Source organism: Sinocyclocheilus rhinocerous, unplaced genomic scaffold (genome assembly GCF_001515625.1).
Source record: "Sinocyclocheilus rhinocerous isolate Xijiao unplaced genomic scaffold, SAMN03320098_v1.1 scaffold2846, whole genome shotgun sequence".
NCBI lineage: Eukaryota > Metazoa > Chordata > Actinopteri > Cypriniformes > Cyprinidae > Sinocyclocheilus > Sinocyclocheilus rhinocerous.
Window position 1 is genome coordinate 120948 of NW_015636113.1, and position 26615 is coordinate 147562.

The 26615-nt window shown below is 35.4% G+C and overlaps 2 protein-coding genes and 1 pseudogene across 11 annotated transcripts in view; 1 reads left to right on the forward strand and 2 right to left on the reverse strand.

The window, feature by feature from the left end:
* The window catches only part of LOC107747688 (electrogenic sodium bicarbonate cotransporter 1-like), a 70295-nt gene extending 59141 nt beyond the window's left edge, over positions 1-11154 (reverse strand). For 4 of the 10 annotated variants that reach the window (XM_016562288.1, XM_016562285.1, XM_016562289.1 and 1 more), the window contains exon 1: positions 5890-6321. In XM_016562288.1, coding sequence (XP_016417774.1) covers positions 5890-6076 — 187 coding nt within the window. In that variant the 5' untranslated portion in view covers positions 6077-6321. Of the gene's footprint in view, positions 1-5889; positions 6323-10598; positions 10738-10840; positions 10969-11018 lie in introns of those variants that run through there. The other 6 variants (XM_016562292.1, XM_016562290.1, XM_016562287.1 and 3 more) reach the window with 5 other exon arrangements.
* A 5684-nt stretch (positions 11155-16838) lies between these two features.
* On the reverse strand, positions 16839-19277 carry ifngr2a (interferon gamma receptor 2a). The gene is made up of 7 exons (NM_001361157.1): positions 18909-19277; positions 18677-18794; positions 18291-18451; positions 18002-18156; positions 17752-17896; positions 17381-17541; positions 16839-17120 (listed from the first exon to the last, which is right to left on the reverse strand). The coding sequence occupies exons 1-7, from the start codon at positions 18958-18960 to the stop codon at positions 16977-16979; spliced, it is 936 nt and encodes a 311-aa protein (NP_001348086.1). The 5' UTR covers positions 18961-19277; the 3' UTR covers positions 16839-16976.
* A 1375-nt stretch (positions 19278-20652) lies between these two features.
* LOC107747693 (DNA polymerase kappa-like) overlaps positions 20653-26615 on the forward strand; it is an 8824-nt pseudogene continuing 2861 nt past the window's right edge.

Genomic DNA, 26615 nt, shown 5'->3' on the forward strand with positions numbered 1-26615 from the left:
CTTTAAATATGAAAACGTATTTACAGTCTGTGATTCAGAACAGCCGGCATTGTAGTCTACTCTTCCAGGATCAGGAAACAGTCCTCCATAAAATGCGCTGAACACATCTGAATATTTGGGTTGAACTGTTCTGGTACAGTGTTGTAAATATAACTTAACCACTGATTTCTAGTCGTGTCCTCTTTTGGAAGGCCAAACAAAGTAGTTTCGCTTTCACAACGAACCACACGACGGCCTAGAGTGAGCGGAGGACGGCGGGCTAGAGTGAGCGGAGGCCGGCTTGAGTGAGCGGCGACGGGCGGGCTTGAGTGAGCGGAGGCGGACGGGCTTGAGAACGGCGCGGCCGGCGGATTTGACGAAGGAGCGTCCGGCGGGCTTGCGGCAACCACATGTGATGACCCCGAGCTGGACTCCGCTTCGTCCACGGTGAAAGCCGATCCGGCGATCCACAGCGCGAAGTTGATGTATTTCCTCAGCGACCAGCACGGATCAGCTCCAGGCATGACAAAGCAGATATCGTTCTCTTTTGGAAGGCCAAACAAATTGGCCGAATTCCTCAAGCGTGTGACGGAAATGTTACGTCCCTTACCATACTGTGATGCGGCAACCACATGTGACGACCCCGGTCTTCGTCCACGGTGAAAGCCGATCCGGCGATGCACAGCGCGATGTTGATGTATTTCCTCAGTTACCAGCACGGATCAGCTCCAGGCATGACGAAGCAGATATCGTCCTCTTTTGGAAGGTCAAACAAAGTAGTTTCGCTTTCACAACGAAACACACGGCAACAACAATACTACAGCGAGAATAAAAGTTACGGCTTCTTTCTTTGCGTGAACGTTTGGGCGGCGTTATGCAAATCTTCCGAGATCGTGACGTAGGTATGTGGGGGCGTGTTAGAACGAGCCATTTTAGGTAGGCGTGGTTGACTCTTAACTTTTATAAAGAATATCTCTTTGGAATATGAGACTTTAGTCTTTGCAACTTTACAGATCTTCTTTATGCACCAAGAGCTTGTAACACTCCAAAGAGAAAGGAAAAATTGAAATCGCATCATATGACCCCTTTAAATATAGAAAAGATAGTCCAGATGACTGTGTGTCAATATTTGGTCTAAAATTACTAACTATAAGTCGTACGTAAATTAATAGGGGTGGGAATCGCAGGGTACCTCACAATACGGTACGAATCACGATACATGGCTCATGATACGATAATATCACGATACAGCAATTCTGCGATAATCGATAAATTGCTAGACAATACATCACGATATCTGTCTAACTATGAAACAAAATGCCTGTGAAAAGGTTACGTGCAAGTTTTCGCTCTTTATTCAAGTCCAAACTGTTAGAAAACAGAAAACAAACATTTCTGTAAATCCAATTTAACATGTTAAGTAAATTAATCATTTTATTCTTGGACTTATTAAAAACTTAAACTTAAAGCACTTTGGAAAGAAGGTGAAAATGGCGCGGCCACGATTTCCATGCATTTTTAGACACCGCGAGCAGGGATATCTATTTAGAGCGCCTTATTGTATTCATTAAAATAGCAATATTTATCCAGTGTATCGATTCTCGTATCGCATGGAGAAGAACAACCATATATCGCCATATCGATATTTTGTCCCACCCCTATAAATTAATATATTTCATGCAATAAAATAGCTACATATGTCTAAACAGATTCAGGATGTACTGGGTTGAAAACCAAGAGTTGGATTTTTTTATTTTTTTTTTCTAAATGGAGATTTCTTCTAAAAAACTTGATCTATGATTATTATATATTTGTCTCATATTATTATTACAATGACAATATACTGTATGACTGCTCCTGTTATTATGATTGTATAATGTGTTTCTTCTCAAACAGTGACCAATCTTACATTAACCCTGCTAAAACCTACTAAAACTGTCTCTTAAAAGTAGGAGGCATGGTTCCACCTCTGAGGTTCTGACAAAATGCAAAAGGACAAAATGATTATCCACTGAACCTTAACACAAAGATCTATTTAAACTGGATTCACAGCCCTGCTGTCTCTTTTCTTATTATATACTTTCACTGCCACCAAGAGATCACTGCATTTGAATGCTGTCCAAATTTTCTTTCCAAAGGTGACAAGTGTTTGCTTGCGTTGAGTGTGTTATCTCATCTTTTCATCTCTTTATCTTATTTTATTACCATGTAAGCTCATTATATGTACTTCACATTACAACATCTACAATAGATCATACTTGGTTAAAATGTAATTTGTCACAATGCCATAGTATGAATTACTTTATATTTATTTTGCTAAAAAATATATACAAAAAGCTTTTAATTTCTAAATCTTACTTGGGCGTTAAATTGTTTTGGAAAAAAATACATCATGAATATAAATCATGTAGATTGAGAACGTGACTTAATTATCTGCCTGTTTGTCTAAAGTTAAGAACCAGTCATATCGGTCCGCTCCAGGGCACATCCAGTATCTTTTCTGCAAAACATTCTGGAAAATGATTGCAAATTGTTGACATTTTGCATTTTCTTTGCTTGTTTTTAATAAACAAACAAATGATGCAGAAAGATCATCAAGAACCTTTATGAATATGGATCCCACCTATGCTGGGGTGGGCGAGAGCAAAATAAGGAAAAGGGAGTAGGAGTAAGGACTAAGAGAAGGAAAGGGAGAGGTAAGATGGAGGGAGGAACCACACATTGTCGAGCCAGCTTTGTGCCAAGCTTCCTGTTCTTTCGGAGGAACCCTTTTCTATGCGACCATAGAAAGAGGCCTGAATTGGTGTGGCATGCAATTCGTCACTGGATAAAGTGTATTTCCTGAATTTGGCTGGGCCCTATGGGCTTCAACATCTGAGCACTTTGTGTTACCGCAGTAACAGAGCTGTTGAGATGGAGGGTACAAGTACAGAAGATAGCGACACACCACTGTGCATGCTAATATAGCTGTTAATAAAGCGCTACCTCTAAAAGAACTGCCACATATGGGCTCTTTGTCTAGCAGGCACATGTTGCTCTGTTATAGTTTACTTTGAGAGCAGGCCAATGCTATTTTTCATTCTGTGATTTCTAAGACTAATGTTCTTTTCAGTGTACACTACCGTTCAAAAGATTGCAGTCAGGAAGATTTTTTTAAGAAAAATAATACTTTTATTAGTGCTGTCAAAATTAATGCGTTAATGCAGGTGATTAATTTTTTCAGTTAAACAAGCTAAAATAACTGACATAATTAACGCAGAGGCTACAGAGTGTGCTGCAGCATTTGTGTGAGCAAATGAAGTAGCCTGTATCATTTCATATTAAAGCACGAAAGAAACTACGAGTGTGTAATGTCGTAGTTATGTCTTCAGTTAAGTCATGAAGTTACCAAAAAGGCAATTAAAGCTGCCTTAAAACTGTGCATGTAAGTGAGTCACATTTAGGAAGATATCTCTGAAATGCAGTGGTTTTCAAAACTGTCCTGGAGCAGCCCAGCACTATCTCCCTCATCTAACACACCCGATTCAACTCATCAGCTCATTATAGAGACTTTAAGACCTGAATTGGGTCAAAAAAGGTAAAGACTTGAGAGAAAATACGATGCGTGTCAGATCCGGGTCATGTTCAGCAGCGGCAGCTCTTAAAGCAGCCAAAATAAACTAACCCAGCTGCTGTGATGTCTGTTAATCAAAGAACAAATGAAAAGAAGGAAATCAATAACTTTTGTAGCTTTAAGTATTCATCTATATTTAATTTAGAATTTAGTGTTTGATAACTTTATTCAATTTTTGTATATTTTATTTCCTACTTGCTGAAGGGCACAGGTAAATATGACACTTATTATAATGGATTTATGTGAAGATTGTTTTAAGTTCACATAAATTATAAGTTGTTATTTTTTCAAGTCTAATGAATGTTCAAATTGATAGCTCTCAATTATACTATAATGTTTGAATGGCTATAGTCAATTGGTAATTAGGGGAAAAAAACAATTTCACAGAGACATCAGTAGTATTGGTGGTATCAGTGATACTTGCCTTCAGTCATAAAAAATATGCCATTAAACAAATATAAAAAATATACTGTTTTATGTTGTTTCTACATTAATTTGAAGATTAAATGTGAAATTATTGCAATATAAAAGTATATTTAAAAACTTTAATGCTAGGTGGGATTAATCGCGATTAATTTCAGAAATTTTTTTTTTAATCAATTGACAGCACTAACTTTTATTCAACAGAGATTAAGTAAATTGATCAAAATTGACAGTAAAGAAAATAATTAGAATAATTTTTATTATTAGAATCATTTCTGAAGGATCACGTGACACTGAAGACTACAGTAATGATGCTGATAATTCAGCTTTGCGTCGCAGGAAGAAATTACATTTTAATATATATTAAAATAGAAAATAGTTTATTTACTTTGTAATAAAATTTTACAATATTATTGTTTTTACTATATTTGTGATCATATAAATCCAGCCTTGCGAGCATAAGAGACTTATTTCAAAAATAATTTTAAAAATCTTACCGGCATCAAACTTTTGAATGGTAGTGAAGCATAAAAAAAATATTATTATAAATGTAAACTGCACATTTAAATGTAGGTTGCTAAGTTAGTCAAACTGTCAATGGCAAAACTAAACCAAAATTCAATTTGCATATAGCTCTCCAAATTCCAATTAAATAGCAGTAATAGTAATCCCATTTAAATAATAGTAGTAGTCTCTTTTGAAAGCTAAAAGAAACAATACAAATAGAAAAACATTTCTCTTAAAAGTTCAGAATAGCATACTGACATATTAGTCTTACCATCTCTGCAGTATATAGTATGTATACTACACCTAGTATGCAAATATTCAGTATGCACAAATGACTGACAATTTAAAATAAATAGTGCACAACAGTGGTTTTTTTTTTTTTTTTGGCCAAATGTTTTTATATTTTTTTTGTCAAAAGTTAAAACATTTTTGCACAAACTTACAATTTTTTTCCCAAGATCATAACTGGACACCATGCACGTGCAACAGTAACATACTACTTTTTGAAATGTTTATCGTTGCATAATACTGATTTCCTTCCTGTTTTAAAGAATAGTAGGCTGTATAGAGTTTATACTGTGCAGTATTCAGTAAGCTGTAAGCTATTATTCATTGTGAACGCAGCCTCTGCCACACTCTGAGAGCAGGAAGAGGAGGAACTGTGTTCAATCACAGCTGAAACGATAAGGAACTCTTAAAGTCATGCAAATTGAACAAAGAGAGAAGATGAAACACAGGTCCATCTCTCCTCCCTGCTATCATTCAAAAGTCAAAGATATCTGCTGTATGTAGCTCAGACACCTGATGAGGACCTATTAGTCATTGTGCTTTTTTATTAAGCCTTGAATTATTCACATTAACAGATTATACTGATGTAGCTATTACGTTATTACAAATAATTAAATATTTATTTGATTATTTATTCACTTATTTTATTATGCGTGTCTTCTTGTTTTATTTATTTTTTATTTTTTTGTGTGTACTACAAGCTTCACCAGGACAAATATCTTATTCTGATTCTAGCTGTCTGACTTCATTCATTAAAAAAAATAAATAAATCATATAAAAGTTATTTCCTAAACATGCTCTTAAACTGCATTCTGATAAACAACACACACTAGGACTCATTTAAATCTATATTTGGACCGGAAGGAAGCTGGCAAGGTAAACACAAAGTCACCTAGTATTTGTGCCCTACATCTTCATCACCCTAAAGTAAACATACTAATTATACCACTCAAATCTAACTGTATCAAAGCAAACCCCAAATGACTTCACAATAAGAGACATTTCCTAGGCTTCAAACTTTAGTTCACAATCCAAATCAAAAAGTGGCTTTAGTGTAAAAAATATATTGAGATACTTGCCTTCAACTTCTTCCTGATCACAAAAGTGTTTGAGTAACGAGGCCCCTCTGTCCAGCACAGCCTCATCCTCCATCCTGTAGTAGTAAAAGAGAAAGAAAGACTGCTCACATTTCTCTTCTAAAGACAACGTGGAGCCATATCGGCGTGGCTCATTCACTTGCAGTGTGTTTCTGCTAGTAGTAGCCATGTTCCCAGGTTAGCAGGTAACGCTAACAAGGGGGAAGTCTTTGGTTCTGGATCCAGCCCGGGTTAGTAGATGTGCGTTGCAACTTATGGGTCACCGTCCTTTTCTGAGTGCTGCCCTTGAGGGACGCAGGAGCGGTCAGGTAGACATTGGGAGGGTAATCCGGTCTGTGGGGGATGGGGAGGACTGGGCAGCCTTGCAAGATGCTAATTGAGTCTGATGTCCAGGAGGTGTGAGCCGGGCTGCCACACACAGATTTCAAATCAGCTAACGAGCGATACTAATGCTAATACAACAAGTTACATGTGGGTGGAATAAACACTGAGCATGGACTCAAACACTATTTATGACAATCGGATTTCTCCAGCTGGCCTATTATTCTCAAGTGATTACGAGGCATTATATGCTCTTCTGACATTAGATCAGTAATGAAACATAACTTAATCTGTCCTGAAATAGGAAACTTTACAAACAAACAATGTTTACTGTATTTTCCTAAAAATAGTTCACACCTGACTGTAGTCACACCAGGTCAAAATTTTATTGAAATATACAGATGAGCATTGCATTGGTTTATTATTACATTTAGAAATAATGTGAAATACAGGGCAATAAAAAGTCGCTTTGGAATAAGTGTCAAAATCGTGTTTCACATTTTTTTTTAAAGCGACTTGCATTGCAGAAAATATGGTAGTTATAAAAATATTATGTTGGACTTAAGACAAATTTGTCCAATATTTAGGATGTTTAGAATGTGGAGGACAAACATTCATAGCAGGGTTGAAAATCATTTCAATATTTAATATGTATATCCCATTTTGATATCTAAATCTGATATTATTATATATGACAATGTTTATTTTTTTTACCAGTATTGCTAGATAAATAGAAGCACTGCACATTTACAGAGTATACTGTATGTAAAATGCTGAAGTAAAAAAAAAATTTAAATAAATAAATAAAATAAATGCATGTCTAAGCAGACCAAAAACATAAAGCAAGAAAAACTCAAACAAATTTGTCCAATACTGGATGTCTGGAATGAGGAGGATAAAGATCCATAGCAGGGCTGAAATGAACTCATTTCCTGTTTGACATTTTTAAATAATAAGTGAAGAGGTGGTATGCTATTCCTTACAGATTTTTTTAATAAACTCAGTTATATCACTGGAGAAGTCAACTCTTAGTCAACTAAGAGTAGGCTTATGTACGACATGAAGCACTTAAACTTTTATCTGACATGTTCTGCTTTTACTACATAGTAAAATTAAGCAATAGCAGCATAGTGAATATCACAATGATTTAAGAGTGATTAGTTTGGCCATTAAGTTGCCTAAAGAGTATGTTGTTAGAAGACAATGCTTCTATGTCCATTAATACATGAAAGATTTAATATCTTAAATTCTTCATTGAGACACTCTCCATATACTTTATAGCTGCATCTGGGGAAGTATGTAGCCATTTGCCCACTAGGAATAAAGATTATTGCTCCAAGCAAGGTGTGACTGCTCTTTGTCACTTTAGTGACAAAGAGTCCAAAGACCAGACCGAAACAATTCAGGCACTGATCTTCTCTTTCAGGAATAAAGGTGTGACTAAAAGTGTGCAGTAAATGGATATGATGTTATTTGTTCAGATCACAATCATCTTTACAGGTTTGATAATAGAGTGCTTTTCACTTCTAAAATACATTTAAAACATTTAATGCCCAGAGAACACACTTTAGGGTAATGATTTCCTCAATGGGCTCATTACATGTTTACAAAAAATAAATACAAACCAAGATGTAAACACAAACAGGAAGGATAGAGCTCGTTTCTCTGATAAGAGCGCAGAGCTCCCCAAGAGCCCAGTGTCTCTGCACATCTCAACTAGATGCAATCAAGCATGCTGAAAAGATGGCAAGTTTACCCACTCAATTCTGCTACCCAGGCTCATTGAAAAAAACGTGCCTGTGGTGAGATTTCAGCAAAATGATATTACATTGCTTCTTGCACATTTCATAACACTTTCAAAGTGAGTGGCACTAACAGTGTGTTCAGATTTATCTGAAATGTGAATCTGGCAACAGGTTATTACATTCGTTGTTATATGTATCGCAACAGTTCGGAAGTGAAATGATCCGTTAGTGGTGCTAAAATGTTAATGCTCTATTGCATTTGAAAAGAACATACCACCTATACACTAGACCCTATCCTAAAACTATTCGATAGTGTTAACATGAGTAAAGTGAGATAAAATCGCATTTGCTGAATCAACTATGTCATTTTAGATTGCTTCTACAAGTCTCTTTTATCATGACTTGTGTTTCATGGAATTTGTGCTTGGGTGCTCAGCATCACAAGTGCAATGTTGTACCGGGTGAGCTACTGATCAAGTTTACGATGTCAGAAAAGTCATACAAATGGAACTGGTTATGTGATACAAACATAAATATGTATTAGTTCACAGATCATGCACTATGGTAAAAGTGTTTTGAGGTCATAAGATTTTTACTGCCTCTAGTGTTCATTTCAGCTAGAAACTGCAGTTAATAGTATGTATAGGTACATTTTGCAAAAAAGTAGGTAGAGGCATGCTTTCCCAATGTGCATATGTTGCAATTCTGGCAAAGTGTACAGTATGTCAAGATATGTGTCATCCAACGGGCCATTTAACTGGAAAGCTAAAAGTTAAGTTAGTAATACACCAACAACCATTTAAAAAGCTATATTACTAAAACTTGCGGGGGTTTTACACTTGGTTTTACACATGCTGTTAAAAACAATAACTACATACGGTAGGTTAACTGTGACGCAAACACATGTGTGAATGATTGTATAGCACTTGGTTATCTTTGACGTGCTATAATACTAGATGACTGGTTAATAGGTCAGTGAATAGGTTTAACAGAGGGGTGTGTGGACATGACCATGTTTCTAACACCTAGACTTTACACACACCAAAGTTAGGACTGTTAATAGCAACCATCAACGATACCAGTTTCATGGACAATGTCACAATTCATAACCCGTATGATTATAACAGACAAAACAATCCTGTTTATAGTAATCTCAATTGTACAGAAAGTACAAATTGTAAGGAAAACATTTCTATTAAAAGTAGGCTCTCAATTAATCCAGGGTCTGTTAAAAGGTGAAAATCTCTTGTAGTAAAGTAGACAAAAAAAGAAAAATTCAAGATCTGCACTAAAACGTGTTGTTGTTGTTTTAACATCAGACTCTGACTGTTACTTGTCCCCTTAGATTGAAACTATCCCTCTTCCTCCCCCATTCTTCATTGCCACCTATAGAACAGATACTGACACAGCAAGCACCAACAGTACTCCTTCACATCAGATGAGTTCACGTTTTCTTCCAAATACTTTGGTGTCATTTGGGTGAACTGTCGTTTAAGAATCAGCTTTCTTGAACAACGGATGACTAAACAGGATTAAGGCCATATTAAAAAATCTTTGAAGGTACATTCATGAAATATAATAAACTAGCATAATACACTACACCCACACTTAATACGCAAAACTGGTGAGTGGTGACACAGATTTAACTGCAGCAAAATCAATAATAAAATCTAATAAAATCATCGTAAATTAATCTACCAATGAAGGCAGTGAAATTATCAATTAGCTCTTTTCTGATTTCTTTAGCGTTTTACACATAACAATCTGCTTAACTGACTTCGATCTCTTATGGGTAAGAGAACCAAACTTTCTGCAAATATTAACTTGATTATTTAGATCTAGTATCACTGATATTTGCATATTTGGACATAACAGGCTACAAAGATGAAAAAATATATGTATAAATACGTTTACGTATTAACAAATTGTTTTGGATGAATCTGCTGAACATGAGAGGCATTTATCTATGTTTGGGTGCAGAATATAGCTTATTATATGTTTATTACAAATATTGATATACTCCATTCACGTAAATGAAAGAAAGAATGAAGCTCATACACTGAACTGTCACCAGTTAGACAGAAAATCTTAAGGTGTTGATAGCTGAACGTGCTGTCAAATTAGCCAGGTTTTGCATATAAGGTATGGTGTTTCTAAGTACTAATAAATAATAATGAATGAGGGACAGTATCCAAATATCCAACATAATGTCTTCATAATTAGTATAATGGAGTTGACATATGGTGCTATGGCAGAAATCATGAGCACGATTACTTAAAAACTACATAGAAAAGAAATTCACCAGAGCCTGTGATGTTGTTGAACTCACAGCAGGTGAAATATGGAAAGAGGACCTCAAGGATAACTCTGATATTATCTCATTTTATAAAAGTTTTCATAGACAGCCTATCTGGCAGTGCTGGTAAAAAAGTAGGTACGTAAAAACTACTGTAAGTCATTTCAATGTAAATTCAACTGTAAATCCAATGTCACTTAAACAGCTTGCAGTGTCTGTTGTTGTAAGGGCTTTCAGAAGCTATTCTATGAACTGGATGAGACTTGTTAACTGATCTGTAACCCTGACCACAGAACCGATAGATACAGGAAAAGGTTTTAGGCTCTTACCTCTTACCGCCGCTCATTTTGTTCAGTTGAATCGCTGATAATGTATTCCAGTAGTTTGCTGCTTCAGTCCAGCGCGATCAACGGAACCTCTGCAACGCCAAACATTTCAACTGTTCAGTCACTGCACGCCCCCAACACACTGAGAACAATGATTTCAATTAGCCCTTATGAGTGTAATAAGAAAGCTACGTTTTTTTTAATAGCAAAAAAGAAAAAAGTGACAGAAAGTAAATCTAAAGTACCTCCCGTCCTGTCTGAATGTGCTCCGCCGCATGTGACAGAGATAACGCGCGTCTGCTGGAGCAGCAGAACAACTGGACGCTTCAAATCGCGCGTTTCATTTATTACTAGCCGCTGCTAGTCACGTCACAGCACGAGTGGGAGGTCAAGAAGCTGCGCTAAAACACGCGTTTAGCCTACCTTGAGTAAGATGATACTGACACCCATTTCTCTTTGAAAACGACAATTCATTAACTTGAAAATACACGCCTCAAAGCGTAAAGACAAGTAACCCGCGTAACTACTTACTATAGTGAATGTGCGCTCGCCTGATCAGCGGATCCAAAGTTTGGCGGTGGGATGAAAACAGGTGCTCCGCGCGCACCTTGTGGTTACTTCACATTCACGTGAGACACAGCGACACCTTCTGGAGAAATCTCACACAGACAGCATGTGGTCGAAACACGGTAGAAAAATGAATCAAATGTAAATAGATGGTGATGCATTTTTAATCACCCTTAGCAACCTAGCAAATGTTTTTAATTTTTAGATTAATTTTTTTTAGGCTATGTTAAATTTCATAAAATGTAAACCAATGACTTTACGCTTTTTTAAAAAGGAAAATGAAGATTTGGTTGTATTTTGTTACTCTTTTCATTATGTCAGACATACCTAATTATGTTATGTTATGTTATGTTATGTTATGTTATGTTTCATCAGTAAGCATTTCAATTGAATGAAAAAGACACAGCAGAACAAAATGTTTGTACTACATAGAGTTCTTTTTAAATGATACATTATTAAACGCTCAGTTGGAGAGCATGGTCTTTCTGAAGGTCAGCCATTCCTTTCCTCTCCCCGTAGGGACAAAAGCATATGTGTAAAGTGAGTGGATTTTACTGTAACATCAGCTGTTCTTATGTTAGATGCATCTGATGATATACAAAATAATAGTGGAAAAGATGTATTTATAATATTCATATTTTATTTTATGCACATGCTTATTGTTCTTTCTTTCTTTTCTCTTCACTCTTGTTTATGTTGTGTGTCTGAAACACTTGACAGAATATTTTACTAAATACTGTGTGGCTTTTGGATGCATGAAAATTTGATGAGAGCTCAAAGTGGTGGAAAGTAACCAATAACTGATCGTTTTAGCTGAGAATGTGTTTTTCTTTTCATAGTATTTGCACTTTTTGAGTTTGGAAGTTTGGAGTTTGATTGTGTCCAAGGTGCTAGAATGGTATGTATCTTGCCATTTCTTCGCAATTTGAGGTTCTCTATAACTAGAGTTAACCTCTGTCAAAGCCGTATGATTGTAAGCAGAGATGGGCACAAATACATTAAAATGCATTTAAAATACAAATGCAAAATTTTGTGTGGAAAATGTATTTAAAATACAAATACAAAATTATGTGTGGAAAAATGTACTTAAATGCAAATTACATTCGGGGTTTTTTTTTTATACAAAAAAAAGTATTTTGTATTTTAAATACATATATCTGAAATACTGCCCATCGTTGATTGTAGGCCAATGAGCAAATTGTTGATCTTATGAAAGAGAGAGAGAAATACAAAAAAAAGTATTTTGTATTTTAAATACATGTATCTGAAATACTGCCCATCGTTGATTGTAGGCCAATGAGCAAATTGTTGATCTTATGAAAGAGAGAGAGAGAGAGAGAGAGAGAGAGAATAATCAGAATTATTTTACCTTTTAAGTTTTTGATTTGGAAGATATTTAACTTCCTTCACTGAAATGTTCATTTTGTAGTCCTAATTTAATCCTAGATTTAGCATTTACTGGCCTTGCGTTCCCTTGTGAATTTCTTATGAGTTTTCAATTTTAGAGTAAAATAAGGTCTGTGATTAACATACTTGAAAATATTCCATGTTTTGTTCGACAACATAAATTACACAGACTAACAAGTACAGTAAATAATGACTACAAATATCACAAGGATGACAAATCAGACAACTGTTGCAGTCCTTGAAATAGCAAATGTCTTTAAAACAGAGTTCAGAATTCAATGCTTATTGTACTTGATTCTCTCCATGTGTTTTATTTTGCCTTTATTCTCAAACACATTAGTCATTGTAAAGTAAAATACTCTTTGTATATTGCCAATATTTAGGCAGAAAATGGCACACATGAATGTGAAGCCCTCAAATTGTTTCACACCAACTCTAGAAGGTTAGATGTGGACAGACAGGGACAGAAGTGAAAATTCTATGTATAAAGTAAGATTCTCTTACCAAACTTTCAATCCATTCTCATCTTGAACAAAAACATCTCTGTGAGAGCTTGCTAAAGTATTTACTTTATGATATTATTATGCCAGAGCTCCCAGCTTTTCTTTATGAGTAACCATTCAGGTAAAAGATGTGCGGTATTTACTTTATGATATTATTATGCCAGAGCTTTGAAGTTTCAACTGCGTGTGGAGTGTCTGCTGAGGCATTTTTTTATCCAGACCATCTTATTGTGATGTTACATGTGGAGTGGAGCGAAATCTATGCAGTTTGAATATTTTCTGTCTCTCTTTCATGTTTTCCTTCTCATAAATACCCAGACATAAATATGACAAGTGCACTCATTTTCTCACCTTGAGGCAAGAGAGAAATACACAGACAGACACTCAACCTGAGAGTGAGAGGGCTATTATCTTTGACTCCAGGGAGCTTGTGACACCTAAACACTGCCCAGTTTTGCATTCGTGATCTATAACTGCCTGTGGGGAACTTCCAGAAAGAGTACTGGGCTCTCAAAATACTATGACCAAATGTTATAACCATCAGCATTAACCAAATACTTAATCCAAGTTCACACTACACGACTTTAAACGTCGGCAGATCGCTGTGCTGTTCAGACTACATGACTTTATTGTCTGTCTCTAAGTCGTTGTGTTGTTCACACTACGTGACTCTATGTAAATGATCCGCAACAGGAGGTCACGCACTACACGAACTGACAACAACTCTGTCACCCAACGACTCTACAAACCACGTTTTGTCACGAAAACACAGGCAAGAATTGGAACGGGAATGGCGCGAAACAACACGTGACACAGGAGTTGTTTATTTGAAAATGGATGTCAGGAAGAAATAAGCGCTGCAAGATGTTTGCTCGATGAAAAATGTTGCTCCAAACTTTTCTTTAAGCCATGTTTTTTATTTTTTATTTAAATAAATGTAATGTTTTCAAGAAACATTTCTTAATTATAATCAATATTTTTTCATTTTAATTCAATGTTTTGCTGCTTAATATTTTTGTGGATACTTCTAATTCTTTTGTAACATTATAAATGTCTTTACATTGACTTTTGAAAAAAATTAATGCATCCTTGCTAAATAAGAGTATTTTTTTATTTAAAAAAAAAAAAATGACTGACCCCAAACTTTTAAATGGTAGTTAACATATAAGAAGAGAATTAATCCTTACAGGCTCATATAGAAATCAATGTTAAAATAACCAAAGAATGCACAGAATGAATAAATTAATTTGAGCATTTTTTGCGACTCCAAGCGGATGATCACTTTCAACTTATAAAACAACCTTTTAAATCAAGTTTTTAAAAGTACTTCTTTCCATGCTATAAATATTTTCATGAGAGATCTTCCTTTGCACAGAAGAATGGTTTTATTAGACCCCTAGACCAAAGGTAACTATATCAGAGTTGTTCTACACAGCTTTTGATTCAATTAGCATATAGTAAAAGACCTCCAATCTTTGCTAAAGAAAAACAAACAACAACAAAACAGCTAAATCTAAACTGGTTTGCCAGTCTTAGCTGGTTTTCCTGTCTGGTTTTAAGCTGGGAGACTAACTGGCCATTGTGATGAAAATTTACTTTGTTTGCTTAATTTCTTACTTGGCTGCATATGAAATGCTTATGAAGAGTCATTTGTTGAATCATCTTTGTTGCATATAGAATCCTGAGCATCTTAACCGGTAGAAAGAACTAGTTTTAGCTGGTTAGAGTGTAAATGGCGGGGTACTTCACCCTTCTGTTTGTTGACACTCTTTGCAAAGAATAAAAGAAGACAAAAACAAAAGTTGACAAACTTTCTCAACCAAGAATTTTTCCACGACACCATCCAGCTGAACAGCAGCTTGGCCATCATTGCAGCCAAGCTAGACCAGTTTAGCTAAACCATCCGAGACCAGCAAAACTTCTCAGGCTGGTTCAAGGTGCTTTTTCAGAAGGGATATTGGTTCATAGTTTAGATAGTGTTTAGAAAATAACCTCTTCGACAAATGTGTCTCTTTCTCAGGACACAAACATCCATGTGTCAAGCATCACCTGCATAAACACCTGTCTGCCATTAAGTATTTGAAGCCCTTTGTTCCTCACTGTGGGTTTGCAGGCTTTTTAATAACATTCCTTTGATGGATATTGAGACAAAGGCATCAGGAGGAACAGTTAAGGGGTTTAAGACTCTTTCCTTGTCATCTCTAAAGCCATCCAACACATTGTTTGCCGCTGGCACATTCTTTACTTCAGCCTCATGCAATGATAGGATGTTCTGTGAAGAAAACAGGGTGCACAAGTTCACAGTTCAGTCTAAAATAGCTTCCCGCTCCCAGCTTTTCTTTATGAGTAACCATTCAGGTAAAAGATGTGCAATGCTGCAATATATGATTAGGTTTTCTTAAAGCAGCAGGGTTTAGGAAGTGAGTACTAACTAAAGATGAGAGTAACACCATTTGGTACTGGTCAGGCTTGTGCCCTCTTGTGGTAAAAAGAAAACAAAAAAATTCCAGGTAAAAGTTGCATGTTATCATGTCATTAGAATAAATTCTGTATACCCCGTTTCTTTTCTTTATTTCTATCACCTTTTTTCACAATTATGAAACTTGCACAAATCCTCTTGAGCAAGTTTATACAAAATCTGTACAAGAAAAGCAAAACAAGAAAAGCAGACAAACATTTACATTATTCAGGGATTTCAGTTACAAAGACAAATGTCTGATCTCTGGCTTAAACTGAAAACACAGCAAGTGTTTTTTTTCTCAATTAGCAGTAGTTTCAAAACTCAAAGACTATTTTCATTGATACATTATATAAAATTAATTTATCAAACTATACTATTATGTTAAGTGCAGTTTACTGTGTAAAAATATTGACCACAACAACTACTAACTTAGTTGGTATTGCTTGTCAAATGCATGGCGACTATGACAAATTAAGGCTTTCACACTATAACTTTATTTTTTATTTTTACAAGAACATAAAAATATAAACAAGCTCAACATTTTATCAAAAGCAAACCAATTTTAACATGCAATTAAAATAAGCTCTGGCACATACTTTTCCAAGATAACACTACTCCTCAAAGATCCTCCTTTCCTCCATATAGAATCCATCAGTGTAGATAACTGCATTCGTTACATGAAATGTTATATATTTTTTAAATTATGACAACCAAGTAAATTTCACAAAAAAAGGACATTCAGAAATAGAAAATATATAAATATACTTATACAAGAAGTGGGGAAGACAAGACCAAATGTATACTGCTATTTAGAAGGAATTTTAAATAACATTAAGGTAACTAAATACTAAATGCAATACTAAAAACTGAGCACTTGTGTCTTGTGTTGTAACAGAAGTTGGGTTGTAACAGGGAAGAAATAACAGAGGATCAAATGGAGCGACCAATCACAGTTAGTGCCAAACAATAACAAGCTAATTAAATTATTACAGTGATTTGCAGATTTCATATACATTTAAACTTATTTAAATGTTATGGGCAGGAATTTAATTATTTACTTGTGCTCAACCCCTGCTTTTCCCATCCTAGATACTTATGTATATTAGAGGCAGACAGCGATTACATTGTCCTAAAACTGGTGCAACAAACAATGATTTTCATATTTAGTGTTAATAGAGCTAGACATATTGAACATTGTTATCTAATCTAACCCAAATAGCTGAAATCAAGGGGGGGGCAAATTATATTCTGTGTTCAGCAATATATACCCTCTTACTAATATAACTGTTTTCTGATCCTGGACCGGTATTTAAAAAAATCTGCACTTACACAGTACAGATTTGAATTTATAAGAATAGTTTGTTAGTGATGTGCAAAGCATATTGTTTACCCCCAAAAAAGTAAATGCACTTTATATGCATAAAGACAAACACAATCATTAAGTTAAAAAACTTGTTCCTCTTCTTGGCCTTTCTGCTTCACACTGCTGTTCTCTATTACTATGATCATGTCACATGACTGTAAACTTTGACTGCTGGGACTTGGACATGCCTGCAGAGGAAACTCCCCGTCCCCAGACCTTAAAAACTATATAGGGAGAGAAAATAGAACTCATTTAATAAAAAACAAACAAACAAACAAAAAACTTCACATCTGACTCTAAGTGTTGCATGATCATTTAAGAGAGGGTTGTTGCCTGGTAGCAAGACTTTTAAGCACTCAAAACAAATTTGACAACTTGCACATAAAAGTAGTACACTGTTATAATTTGCCATATTAACAGAGTTCCTATTCAGTTACTTTACTTTATCTCGGTGAAGTGATAATTATAAAATATGGATGTGTACCTCTAGATAATGGTCAGGAATTTCCAGGCGGAGTGGCTGTAACAGCTGTTTGACCTTTTTATGGTGTTTAAAAAGCAGAAAAATACAGACTCCACACATGGCCGTAAAAAGCAGTGTAGTTAATATAATAAACAGCAAATCACGGCTCTTTATCATTTCCGCTACACAGGAAAAAAGAAATGAAAGAACATGAGGCATTATGAATGATCAGTAAAACAAATTAAAGTATGTCAGCAAAATTCATAATGTATTGCAGCATGCAATTCATTTCAGTATCTGCTTAAAAGCTAACTAATTTCTGGTTGGGTTTAATCACAAACAATGTGAATCAAACTCTTGCAGTTTGTAATAAATAAGTGAATAAGACTTACGCGGTTCTGGGATGATTGCACAACTTTGGTTGCTAACATTTCCATAAGGCTTTTCATAGAAGAGATACTGAACCTGGAAACAGTAGTTTTGCCCTGATTCCAGTTCAAGTTTTTGTTTCCTGCTATTTGTAATAATAAACTCTACCTGTAGGATCAAAAACTCTTATCAGCTTTACAATAGTCCTCTTTCAGAAATATAGTGAATGAATACGTTTACGTGATTTTTTTGTGTGTGAAGGATGCAAGAGACCTTCGAGTATCCTCCATTATCCACTTTCCAGAATGATACATTAAATTGTATATTTTCTCCATGTTCTTTCTCCAAGCTCTCGTCCATATGCTCCATAGTCACATAAACCTTTTCAGGTTTTACAGACAGTTTCATCACAGGAACACAAGAGTTAGCTGTGAAACAGGATGAACAAAGAAATATATAACTATGTGAATATGTGCACTTGAGTTTATGTTACATATTAGAGGTGATAAAACATTTCAATTTAAAATGGATGGAACATATAACCACATAAAGCACTCCTTACCATTTACACACTGGACTTTCTTTGAATATTGCCATTCAGACATGTTGTATCCTTTCTCTGCGCGTACTCGAAATACTGCTTCATAAAACTCGGGAGTGATTTTAAATCTTAACTCGGTCTCGTTATGGCTCATCACATTGTACCATTCATCGTCTGATTTGCTAAAATCAAAGTAACCATAGAGAAGGAGTTAGTTTTTCTACTAAGGCCTCAGTCACCATCCAATTTCACTGTATGGAAAAAGGGCTAATGAAAGCGAACAGTGACTGCCATTCTGTCTAACTTCTCATTTTGTGCTTCAGTGTAGAAAGAACAACATGAGGGTGAATAAATGATGATATAATTGTCTTTTTAGTTTAACTATCCCTTTAAAACAAAACGCTTACGAGCCATGTTTATACTGCAGTAAATACAGCACACTATCTTCATCCGGAGGCTTCTTCCACTGCAGATATGATCCGACTAACTTGACATCCTGAGGCGGATATAAGCAGAATGTCCCCTCTGAAATAAAACAGACAGGCGGTATTCTAGGTTATGGTTATAAAAAGTAATTATACGCTCTTTTAAATATTACAGTTACTGCAATTCCACACATCATGTATTTTGTGTCCTTACCGATGTTGATTAACAGCATCAAAACCGCCCCTACGCAAACGTGGCGGGTCATTTCGACGATGTTTAATCCATATCTCTCACCGTGAAATCTGTACGGCTCGTGAAAGCGACATTCAATGGCTTTCTTCCAAACACGCCAGGTCCTTTTACGATCAACAAAGTAAATGTTGCGTAGTGTGTGCAGTTATAATATACTCACACAATACAATTAAAACACAAAACTATCTGTTAAACCCGCTAAAAATCAAAAAATAAAACTGTCACAGCACTGTTGTTACTATTTCTTTACGCATAATTCCCATTTGTAAGAGTTATTTTACAGTCCGTCGATTCAGATCCTCTTTCCGCCCACTCGTCATTATCCGGAAGTCTTGACTGTCGCAAAAATATCGCGAGAATCGCATTTGCTGTTACTACGGATGGAGTACAGATAACTATTTTGGACTCTAAACAAACACAACAAAAGGCGCCCTCTTCCCGAAATGCCCTTCAAGGCAAAGGCGCAAAAACGCAGTTCGGAAATTACTCACAATAAATAAAATGTCATAATGAACTCTCGCGAGACTTTGCAAACGGCCAAGCCATCATTTCTCGGCACTGGCCATTAGCCAAGAGCGAAACTAAAATCACGTGTTACATTTCTGGCCGATACAGTGCACTCTGTAACAGCGTTAAAACTCATCTTTTATATAGGAACTATTTGTCACTGAAGGTTGAAGGTTTATACTGAAGGTTTATTTCCGTGTTTGTGTAGACATATCCTATCATAGAGTCGACCACAAAATAGTTATTGCATACATGACCCACTTTTGGGGATAAGTTCACTGGAGTCTATAGGGCCTTTTAATTTATATTTAAACAGTACAACAATTTTGAAACATACAACAATTAATGAAACAGACAAAAATATAAAACCATCGTAGCTATAATAAATAAAAGTTTTATACATTTAAAACACGTCATAACGACCATCATTAGACAACTATCATGATTCTTGGCAGAAAGCATTTTAAGACCTTGTGACAACTTCTCAGTGCTTTAAAGGGGCCATATGATGCTGCTAAAAAGAACATTATTTTGTGTATTTGGTGTAATCCAAGAGCTTGTAACACTCCAAAGAGAAAGGAAAAATTGAAATCGCATCATATGACCCCTTTAAAAATGAAGTGATGTAGTTGATTCTGGTATTAATTTAACTAACTTAATCCCAACTTGAAAATAAAAATCATACAACCTAGAGTAGAGTATAGTGCATCCGGAAAGTATTCACAGTGCTTCACTTTGTCCACATTTTGTTATGTTACAGCTTTATTCCAAAATGGATTAAATTAATTATTTTCCTCAAAATTCTACAAACTATACCCCAAAATGACAACGTGAAAGAAGTTTGTTTGAAATCTTTGCAAATTAAACACACACACACACACACACACACACACACGTACATAAGTATTCACAGCCTTTGCTCAATACTTTGTTGAAGCACCTTTGGCACCAATTACAGCCTCAAGTCTGATGCTACAAGCATGGCACACCTATTTTTGGGCAGTTTCTCCCATTCTTCTTTGCAGGACCTCTCAAGCTCCATCAGGTTGGATGGGGAGCGTCGGTGCACAGCATGGTCTGAGAGTCCTTCAGGTGCCTTTTGGCAAACTCCAGGCGAGCTGTCATGTGCCTTTTACTGAGGAGTGGCTTCCATCTGGCCACTCTACCATACAGGCCTGATTGGTGGAGTGCTGCAGAGATGGTTGTTCTTCTGGAAGGTTCTCCTCTCTCCACAGAGAAACGCTGGAGCTCTGATCAGAGTGACCATCGGGTTCTTGGTCACCTCCCCGACTAAGGCCCTTCTCCCCCGATTGCTCAGTTTGGCCGGGCGGTCCACTCTAGGAAGAGTCTTGGTGGTTCAAAACTTCTTCCATTTATGGATGATGGAGGCCACCATGTTCTCATTGGGACCTTCAATGCTGCAGAAATTTTTCTGTACCCTTCTCCAGATCTGTGCCTTGATACAATCCAGTCTCGGAGGTCTACAGACAACTCCTTGGATTTCATGGCTTGGTTTGTGCTCTGACATGCACTGTTAACTGTGGGACCTTATAGACAGTTGTGTGCCTGTCCAAATCATGTCCAATCAACTGAATTTAAAGTTGTAGAAACATCTCAAGGATGATCAGTGCAAACAGGTCTAAAGAACTGAATGAAGCAAGCACAAGTAGAGGTAACCAACTCTGTAATGATTGTCATAAATGTTATGATTGGATTCCCCACCATGTGAACACACAAATTTCCTGTGTCGGTTTTATTGCTGTAATGTGTAAAAATCTAATTCACACTATCATATTGAAAAAAAAAGATATATTATTTAAATCAAAAGTTTTTAAAGTATGTATGCATCATGGTTAATTTATATTGATATTAATTACAAAAAAATAATAATTGTGTCTGTGCAGGATGACCCTCATTAATGTTTTACACAATTGTAAAAATATTGAGAATTACAAACTCAAAAATAATACATCTGAATGCATTATGGTAATGACAGTTGTGCTTTATTGTCATAAAAATAATGTCACATGCAATAAACCTTAATGGTCCTAAAATAAGCTATGTTGTCTTTATGCAAAATATAAACTGGGGTGAGACCTTCATGGACATATTTATGTGAGAATTACATTACATTACACTGCATTACATATACAGTGACTACATTAATTTTAGGACCCGTTTTAGATAGAATTATTATTTAAGAGTTTTCATACCATAGGTGGACAAACTGACGTATGAACTGGAGAGAAGTCGAGAGCTGGGCCGTGTGATAGTTCACGTAGACATGGACGCCTTCTATGCTGCTGTCGAAATGAGAGACTGCCCGGAGCTGAAGGACAAACCGATGGCAGTGGGATCCATGAGCATGCTGGTGAGAATCTAAAATAAACCTCGCAGAACATCGTCACATACAGCGGGTATAGAATAGAATCACCCCTTTAAAATAATCACATTTTGTTGCTTTGCAGCCTGAAATGAAGACGGACACAGTTTTTGTTTTATCCAGCTGGATTTACTCAGTGCAACTTATAACACCCAAGTGAAAGATATAACACCAACATGTCAGAAATGTTTTTTTAAAAACAGAATCAAACAAAATGTGATCATTTTAAAGGGGGGTGATTCTTTTCTGTACCCACTGTATCTACAATGTTGACATTTAAAATTATCATTTTCAGTCAACCTCCAATTACCACGCTAGTAGGTTTGGTGTTCGTGCTGCCATGCCAGGGTTCATTGCGAAGAATCTCTGTCCAAATCTTGTCATTGTGCCGACTAACTTTGACAAATACAGAGCAGTAAGTGCCCAGGTATGTTGTATATCAGTCCTACATTATTCAATAGTCATAGCTACTGTTTGTTAATGCCTGGGTCTGTCTTAAAGGTGCGAGAGATATTTTCAGAATATGACCCTCATTTCATGCCTATGAGTCTGGACGAGGCTTATCTGGATATCACTGAGCAGCGGAAGCACTGGCCCGAGACCATGCGAACATATTGCATCTGTGATGCTAGTGCAGGGGTTTTCAAGCTGGGCTCTGGAAAGGTGTGCTAGAGGGGTCCATGCAGAGGAAAAGTTTAGAGATACACTGTGTATAAAAAAAGTCTAAATAAATAATAATATTTAATTTAAAAAAGGATTAAATGAATGAAAAGTGTATTTAAATAAATGAATAAATAATACATAAAGCTTACAAAACATGAGCATTGAGAGGTAATCTGCTCAAAGTTGTTTTCAGTCTTCATCACATACATCAGATGCAAACATTGTATTTAAATCAAGTAAGAAATAAATAAAATTAATCTTACAGTACTATAGGAAGTAGAAAAAAAGTCTAATTTATAATATAAATTTTTCACAGTATAAATTGGGTCTTTATACAAACATTTTTACATTTTAGGATGGGGGTCCCTCACACGAGGATGATCATATTTGGGGGTCCATAGCATCTAAAAGATTAAAAATCCCCGGGCTAGTAGACTTTAAAAACAGGTCCAATTTTTACTTTGTGAAAGCGTTGACAATGAAAGTGTGTCTTTTATTATGAGTGGTTAAAGTAGCTTGATTTATGTTTTTTATCCTGTTCTTTAAAAGAAAATGATACAGACAAGTCTACAGCTGAATCAGAGAAAGATGAACGGTCTCCTGTGCTGTTTGAGGAGAGTCCCAGCTCCTCGCCCTCTCTTTCAGGGGCTGATAGGAAAGCAGAGGTGTTTGGGACGAGTGCAGAGGAGGCTGTGAGGGAGATGCGCTTCCGTATTCAGCAGAAAACATCTCTTACTGCCAGTGCAGGTGAGAGACTGGATAGTTTGTTTAGTTATTTACACTTAAATTGCAGAAGTAAGCATATACAGTCTTCCCACATTATGTAAGAAATGTAGAGTATTTATTTCATTGTTTAATCTCTCTTATAGGCATCGCCCCAAACATGATGCTTGCAAAAGTATGCAGTGATAAAAACAAGCCCAATGGCCAGTACCGAATTCCTCCTGAGAGACAAGCTGTGATGGAGTTTATACAGGATCTTCCTGTCAGAAAGGTCTGTCTGACCCGTTTATCTATAAGTCTTATAGCTCATTAACGTGGCCTAATATTATTGTTTATTTATTCCAGGTGTCTGGTTTGGGAAAGGTTACAGAGAAGATGGTGGCTGCTTTGGGTATTGTCAACTGTGACCAACTGGGCCAGCAGATTGCGCTACTATCCCTGCTTTTTCGGGAACCTCCTGGCGTAATTTCCTTCACATATCTTTGGGTTTGGGCTCCACATGTATCGAGAGGTGTGCCCTTTTTTTAATGTTACAGTGTCAAACATTTTTGCGTAGTAGTTTGTTGGATACAGAATAATAATTTGGTTGTAATGTTTCATGGAAAAAATTGTGTTTTGTTTCAGGGACTCAGAAAGAAGAGGTAATCATCTCAAAGTTTTCTCCAGTCTTCAGCACATGTTTCAGATCCAAACATTTCTGTAAACTTGAAATCAACTTCCTGTTTCCTCCTCCTGTCAATTTATTCGTGTTATTTCTATTCACTCTTTCTTTTAGGACGTTTGGGGAGATGAGTGATGCAGAGGAGCAGTATTCCCTGTGTAGGGCTCTCTGTCATGATCTAGCACAGGACCTACAGCGGGAGGGCCTCAAGGTACCTGGGTTTCAGAGCAAAAGTAGCTTCTCTCATCTTTATACTGAGTGTCGGAAAGAGCCAGCAAAAACTTGCATATCACTCTGAACTATTTATCTTTTGATTGATCTGTTTATTAAACCTCAGTTGCTTTGGTATGGACATCAACATCATTACCATGTACTAGAGTTGCTTTTGCAGATGTTGTTTTGAAGATATGTAATTTTATATTTGTGTTGTATAGGAAATCTTCTCAGTTGTTTCACTTCTCTACTTTCTGGATGTTTTAAACCTTTTAAACATGTCTGTAAAACACCTTGAATTATTTGCACATAGTTTATTATGTGCAGAAACATGTCAAATATATTCCATACACAATTAGTATAAATGTAAACATGTAGAAATATTGGTCTCACATTCATAAGAGGAAATGTATTTATTTGTGTTTGTACTATAGGGCAAAACTGTTACTTTGAAGCTGAATAATGTCAAATTTGAAGTGAAGACCTGAGCGTTTACTGTGCAGTACGCTGTCTGCACTGAGGAGGAGATCTTTGCTGCTGCTAAGGACCTTCTCAAAGTTGAGATTGACAGTGTCAGTCCTCAGCCACTGAAACTGAGACTCATGGGTATATATATTACACCTCATCTTATTGCCGAAGTTTTTATCAATTTTTTTTTATATTAGTGTGTGTGTGTGTGTGTGTGTGTATGTATATCACATCAACAAGGATACATTTATTTAACCCTTTAAGTGCCACCCCCTTTTTTTGAATATAGATGTGAACGTGCACTATTCAAACTTAAATTGTTATAATTCATGAACGCTTTGGTATACAGACCTAAGGTTGGACTCTTTTTTAAGAAGACAATCTGCAGGTTATTGCAAAAGGTCATTTCCAATATTATAGTTATCAATATAAATAATAAATATTAAAGTATCAAAAAGTTAAAGAAGTTTAAATTTATCTGTCACAAATGTCTAAATATCTCTTGTCAGTATTACTTATATCACAAAATAACCACCAAATATGGAATCTTGATCAGACCTTTCCGACGATATGTATTTTGTCAAGATTATAAAAAGTTTGTTTTCTAAAAGACCATAATACATTTTGTAAGTGTCATTTCAGTGTCGTGCGCTTTGCCTGGCCATTTGTTGGGATAAACAGGAAAGTGTGTCCAGCTGAATTCAATTTGAGTTTTGTTAAACTAATTAAAAAGAAGCTTACTAATGTACTTTGATTTGTATTAGTTATCTATTTTAGTTTTAGTTACAGTTGTAGTCATGTTGTCATTTTATTAGTTTTTTTATTATGTCTATATAGGCTTTTTATTAAGTTTTACTTTTATTTAATTTGAGTTATTTCAGTACTTCAACATACAAAATGGAAATGAAATAATATATATATATATTTAATGTATTTATATATATGTACATGTATATGTGTGTGGCTGTACATACACATATGTAGTTGTTTTTTGGTGTTTGGCTTAGTGTTATGTTAGAATCATTATTATACTCATACCTTTTGTTCTTTTAATATTTTTGAATTGTTTTTAGCTTTATTTTTTTTTTGTTTTCATTTAAATGTTTTAGTTTTGAAATGTTGTATGCGTTTGTCATTTTTATTTAATTTCTTTTATTTTCTTAAAGGCTTTTAGCTTTTCGTTTTAATTACTTTTTCTTATTTGTGTATGTTTTAATTGTTTTTAGCTTTATTTTTTTGTTTTCATTTAAATGTTTTAGTTTTGAAATGTTGTTGTATGCATTTGTCATTTTTATTTAATTTCTTTTATTTTCTTAAATGTGTGTATATATATAGTATTTATAGAGTTTTAGCTTTTAGTTTTAATTACCTTTTCTTATTTGTAAGTCGCTTTGGATAAAAGCGTCTGCTAAATGACTAAAAGTAAAGTAAAGTAAAGTAAAAGTAATATGACACCTGACTCCACCCACTAAGGGGGAGGAGACCGCCAAAAGATTTTAAAGTACCATTTCCATGGTAACGCAATGTCCGATTTCAAAATGGTTTTCACAGGATGAATTTTGAGGTTTTAAGCTTTCAAATGATATGTAATTTATGATTATTATTACTAAGATATGTTACAGAGAAAAAAGACAACGTAAAAAAGAACGCCAATGGGCCCACCGGTGGGCCGGTGGCACTTAAGAGGTTAATGTATCCTAAGTTCAAAATACAGTAAAAATACAGTAAAAACAGTCATATTGTGAAATTTTACAATGCTATTAAAATTACTTTTATTATATTTTGAAATATAATTTCTAAGCCTTCAGAAATCATCCTAATATGCTGATTTTTCTTATTATCAATGTTGAAATCAGTTGTTCTGCTTAATATTTTTGTGGAAACTGTGATACATTTTTTTCAGGGATTTTTTGATTAACAAAGTTCAAATGAACTGCATTTATATTAAATAAATTTTGTAACATTAGACCTATAAAAGTCTTTACTGTCACTTTTGAACGATTTAATGTTCCCTTGCCAAAAAAAAAAAATGTTTATAATATATAGTATA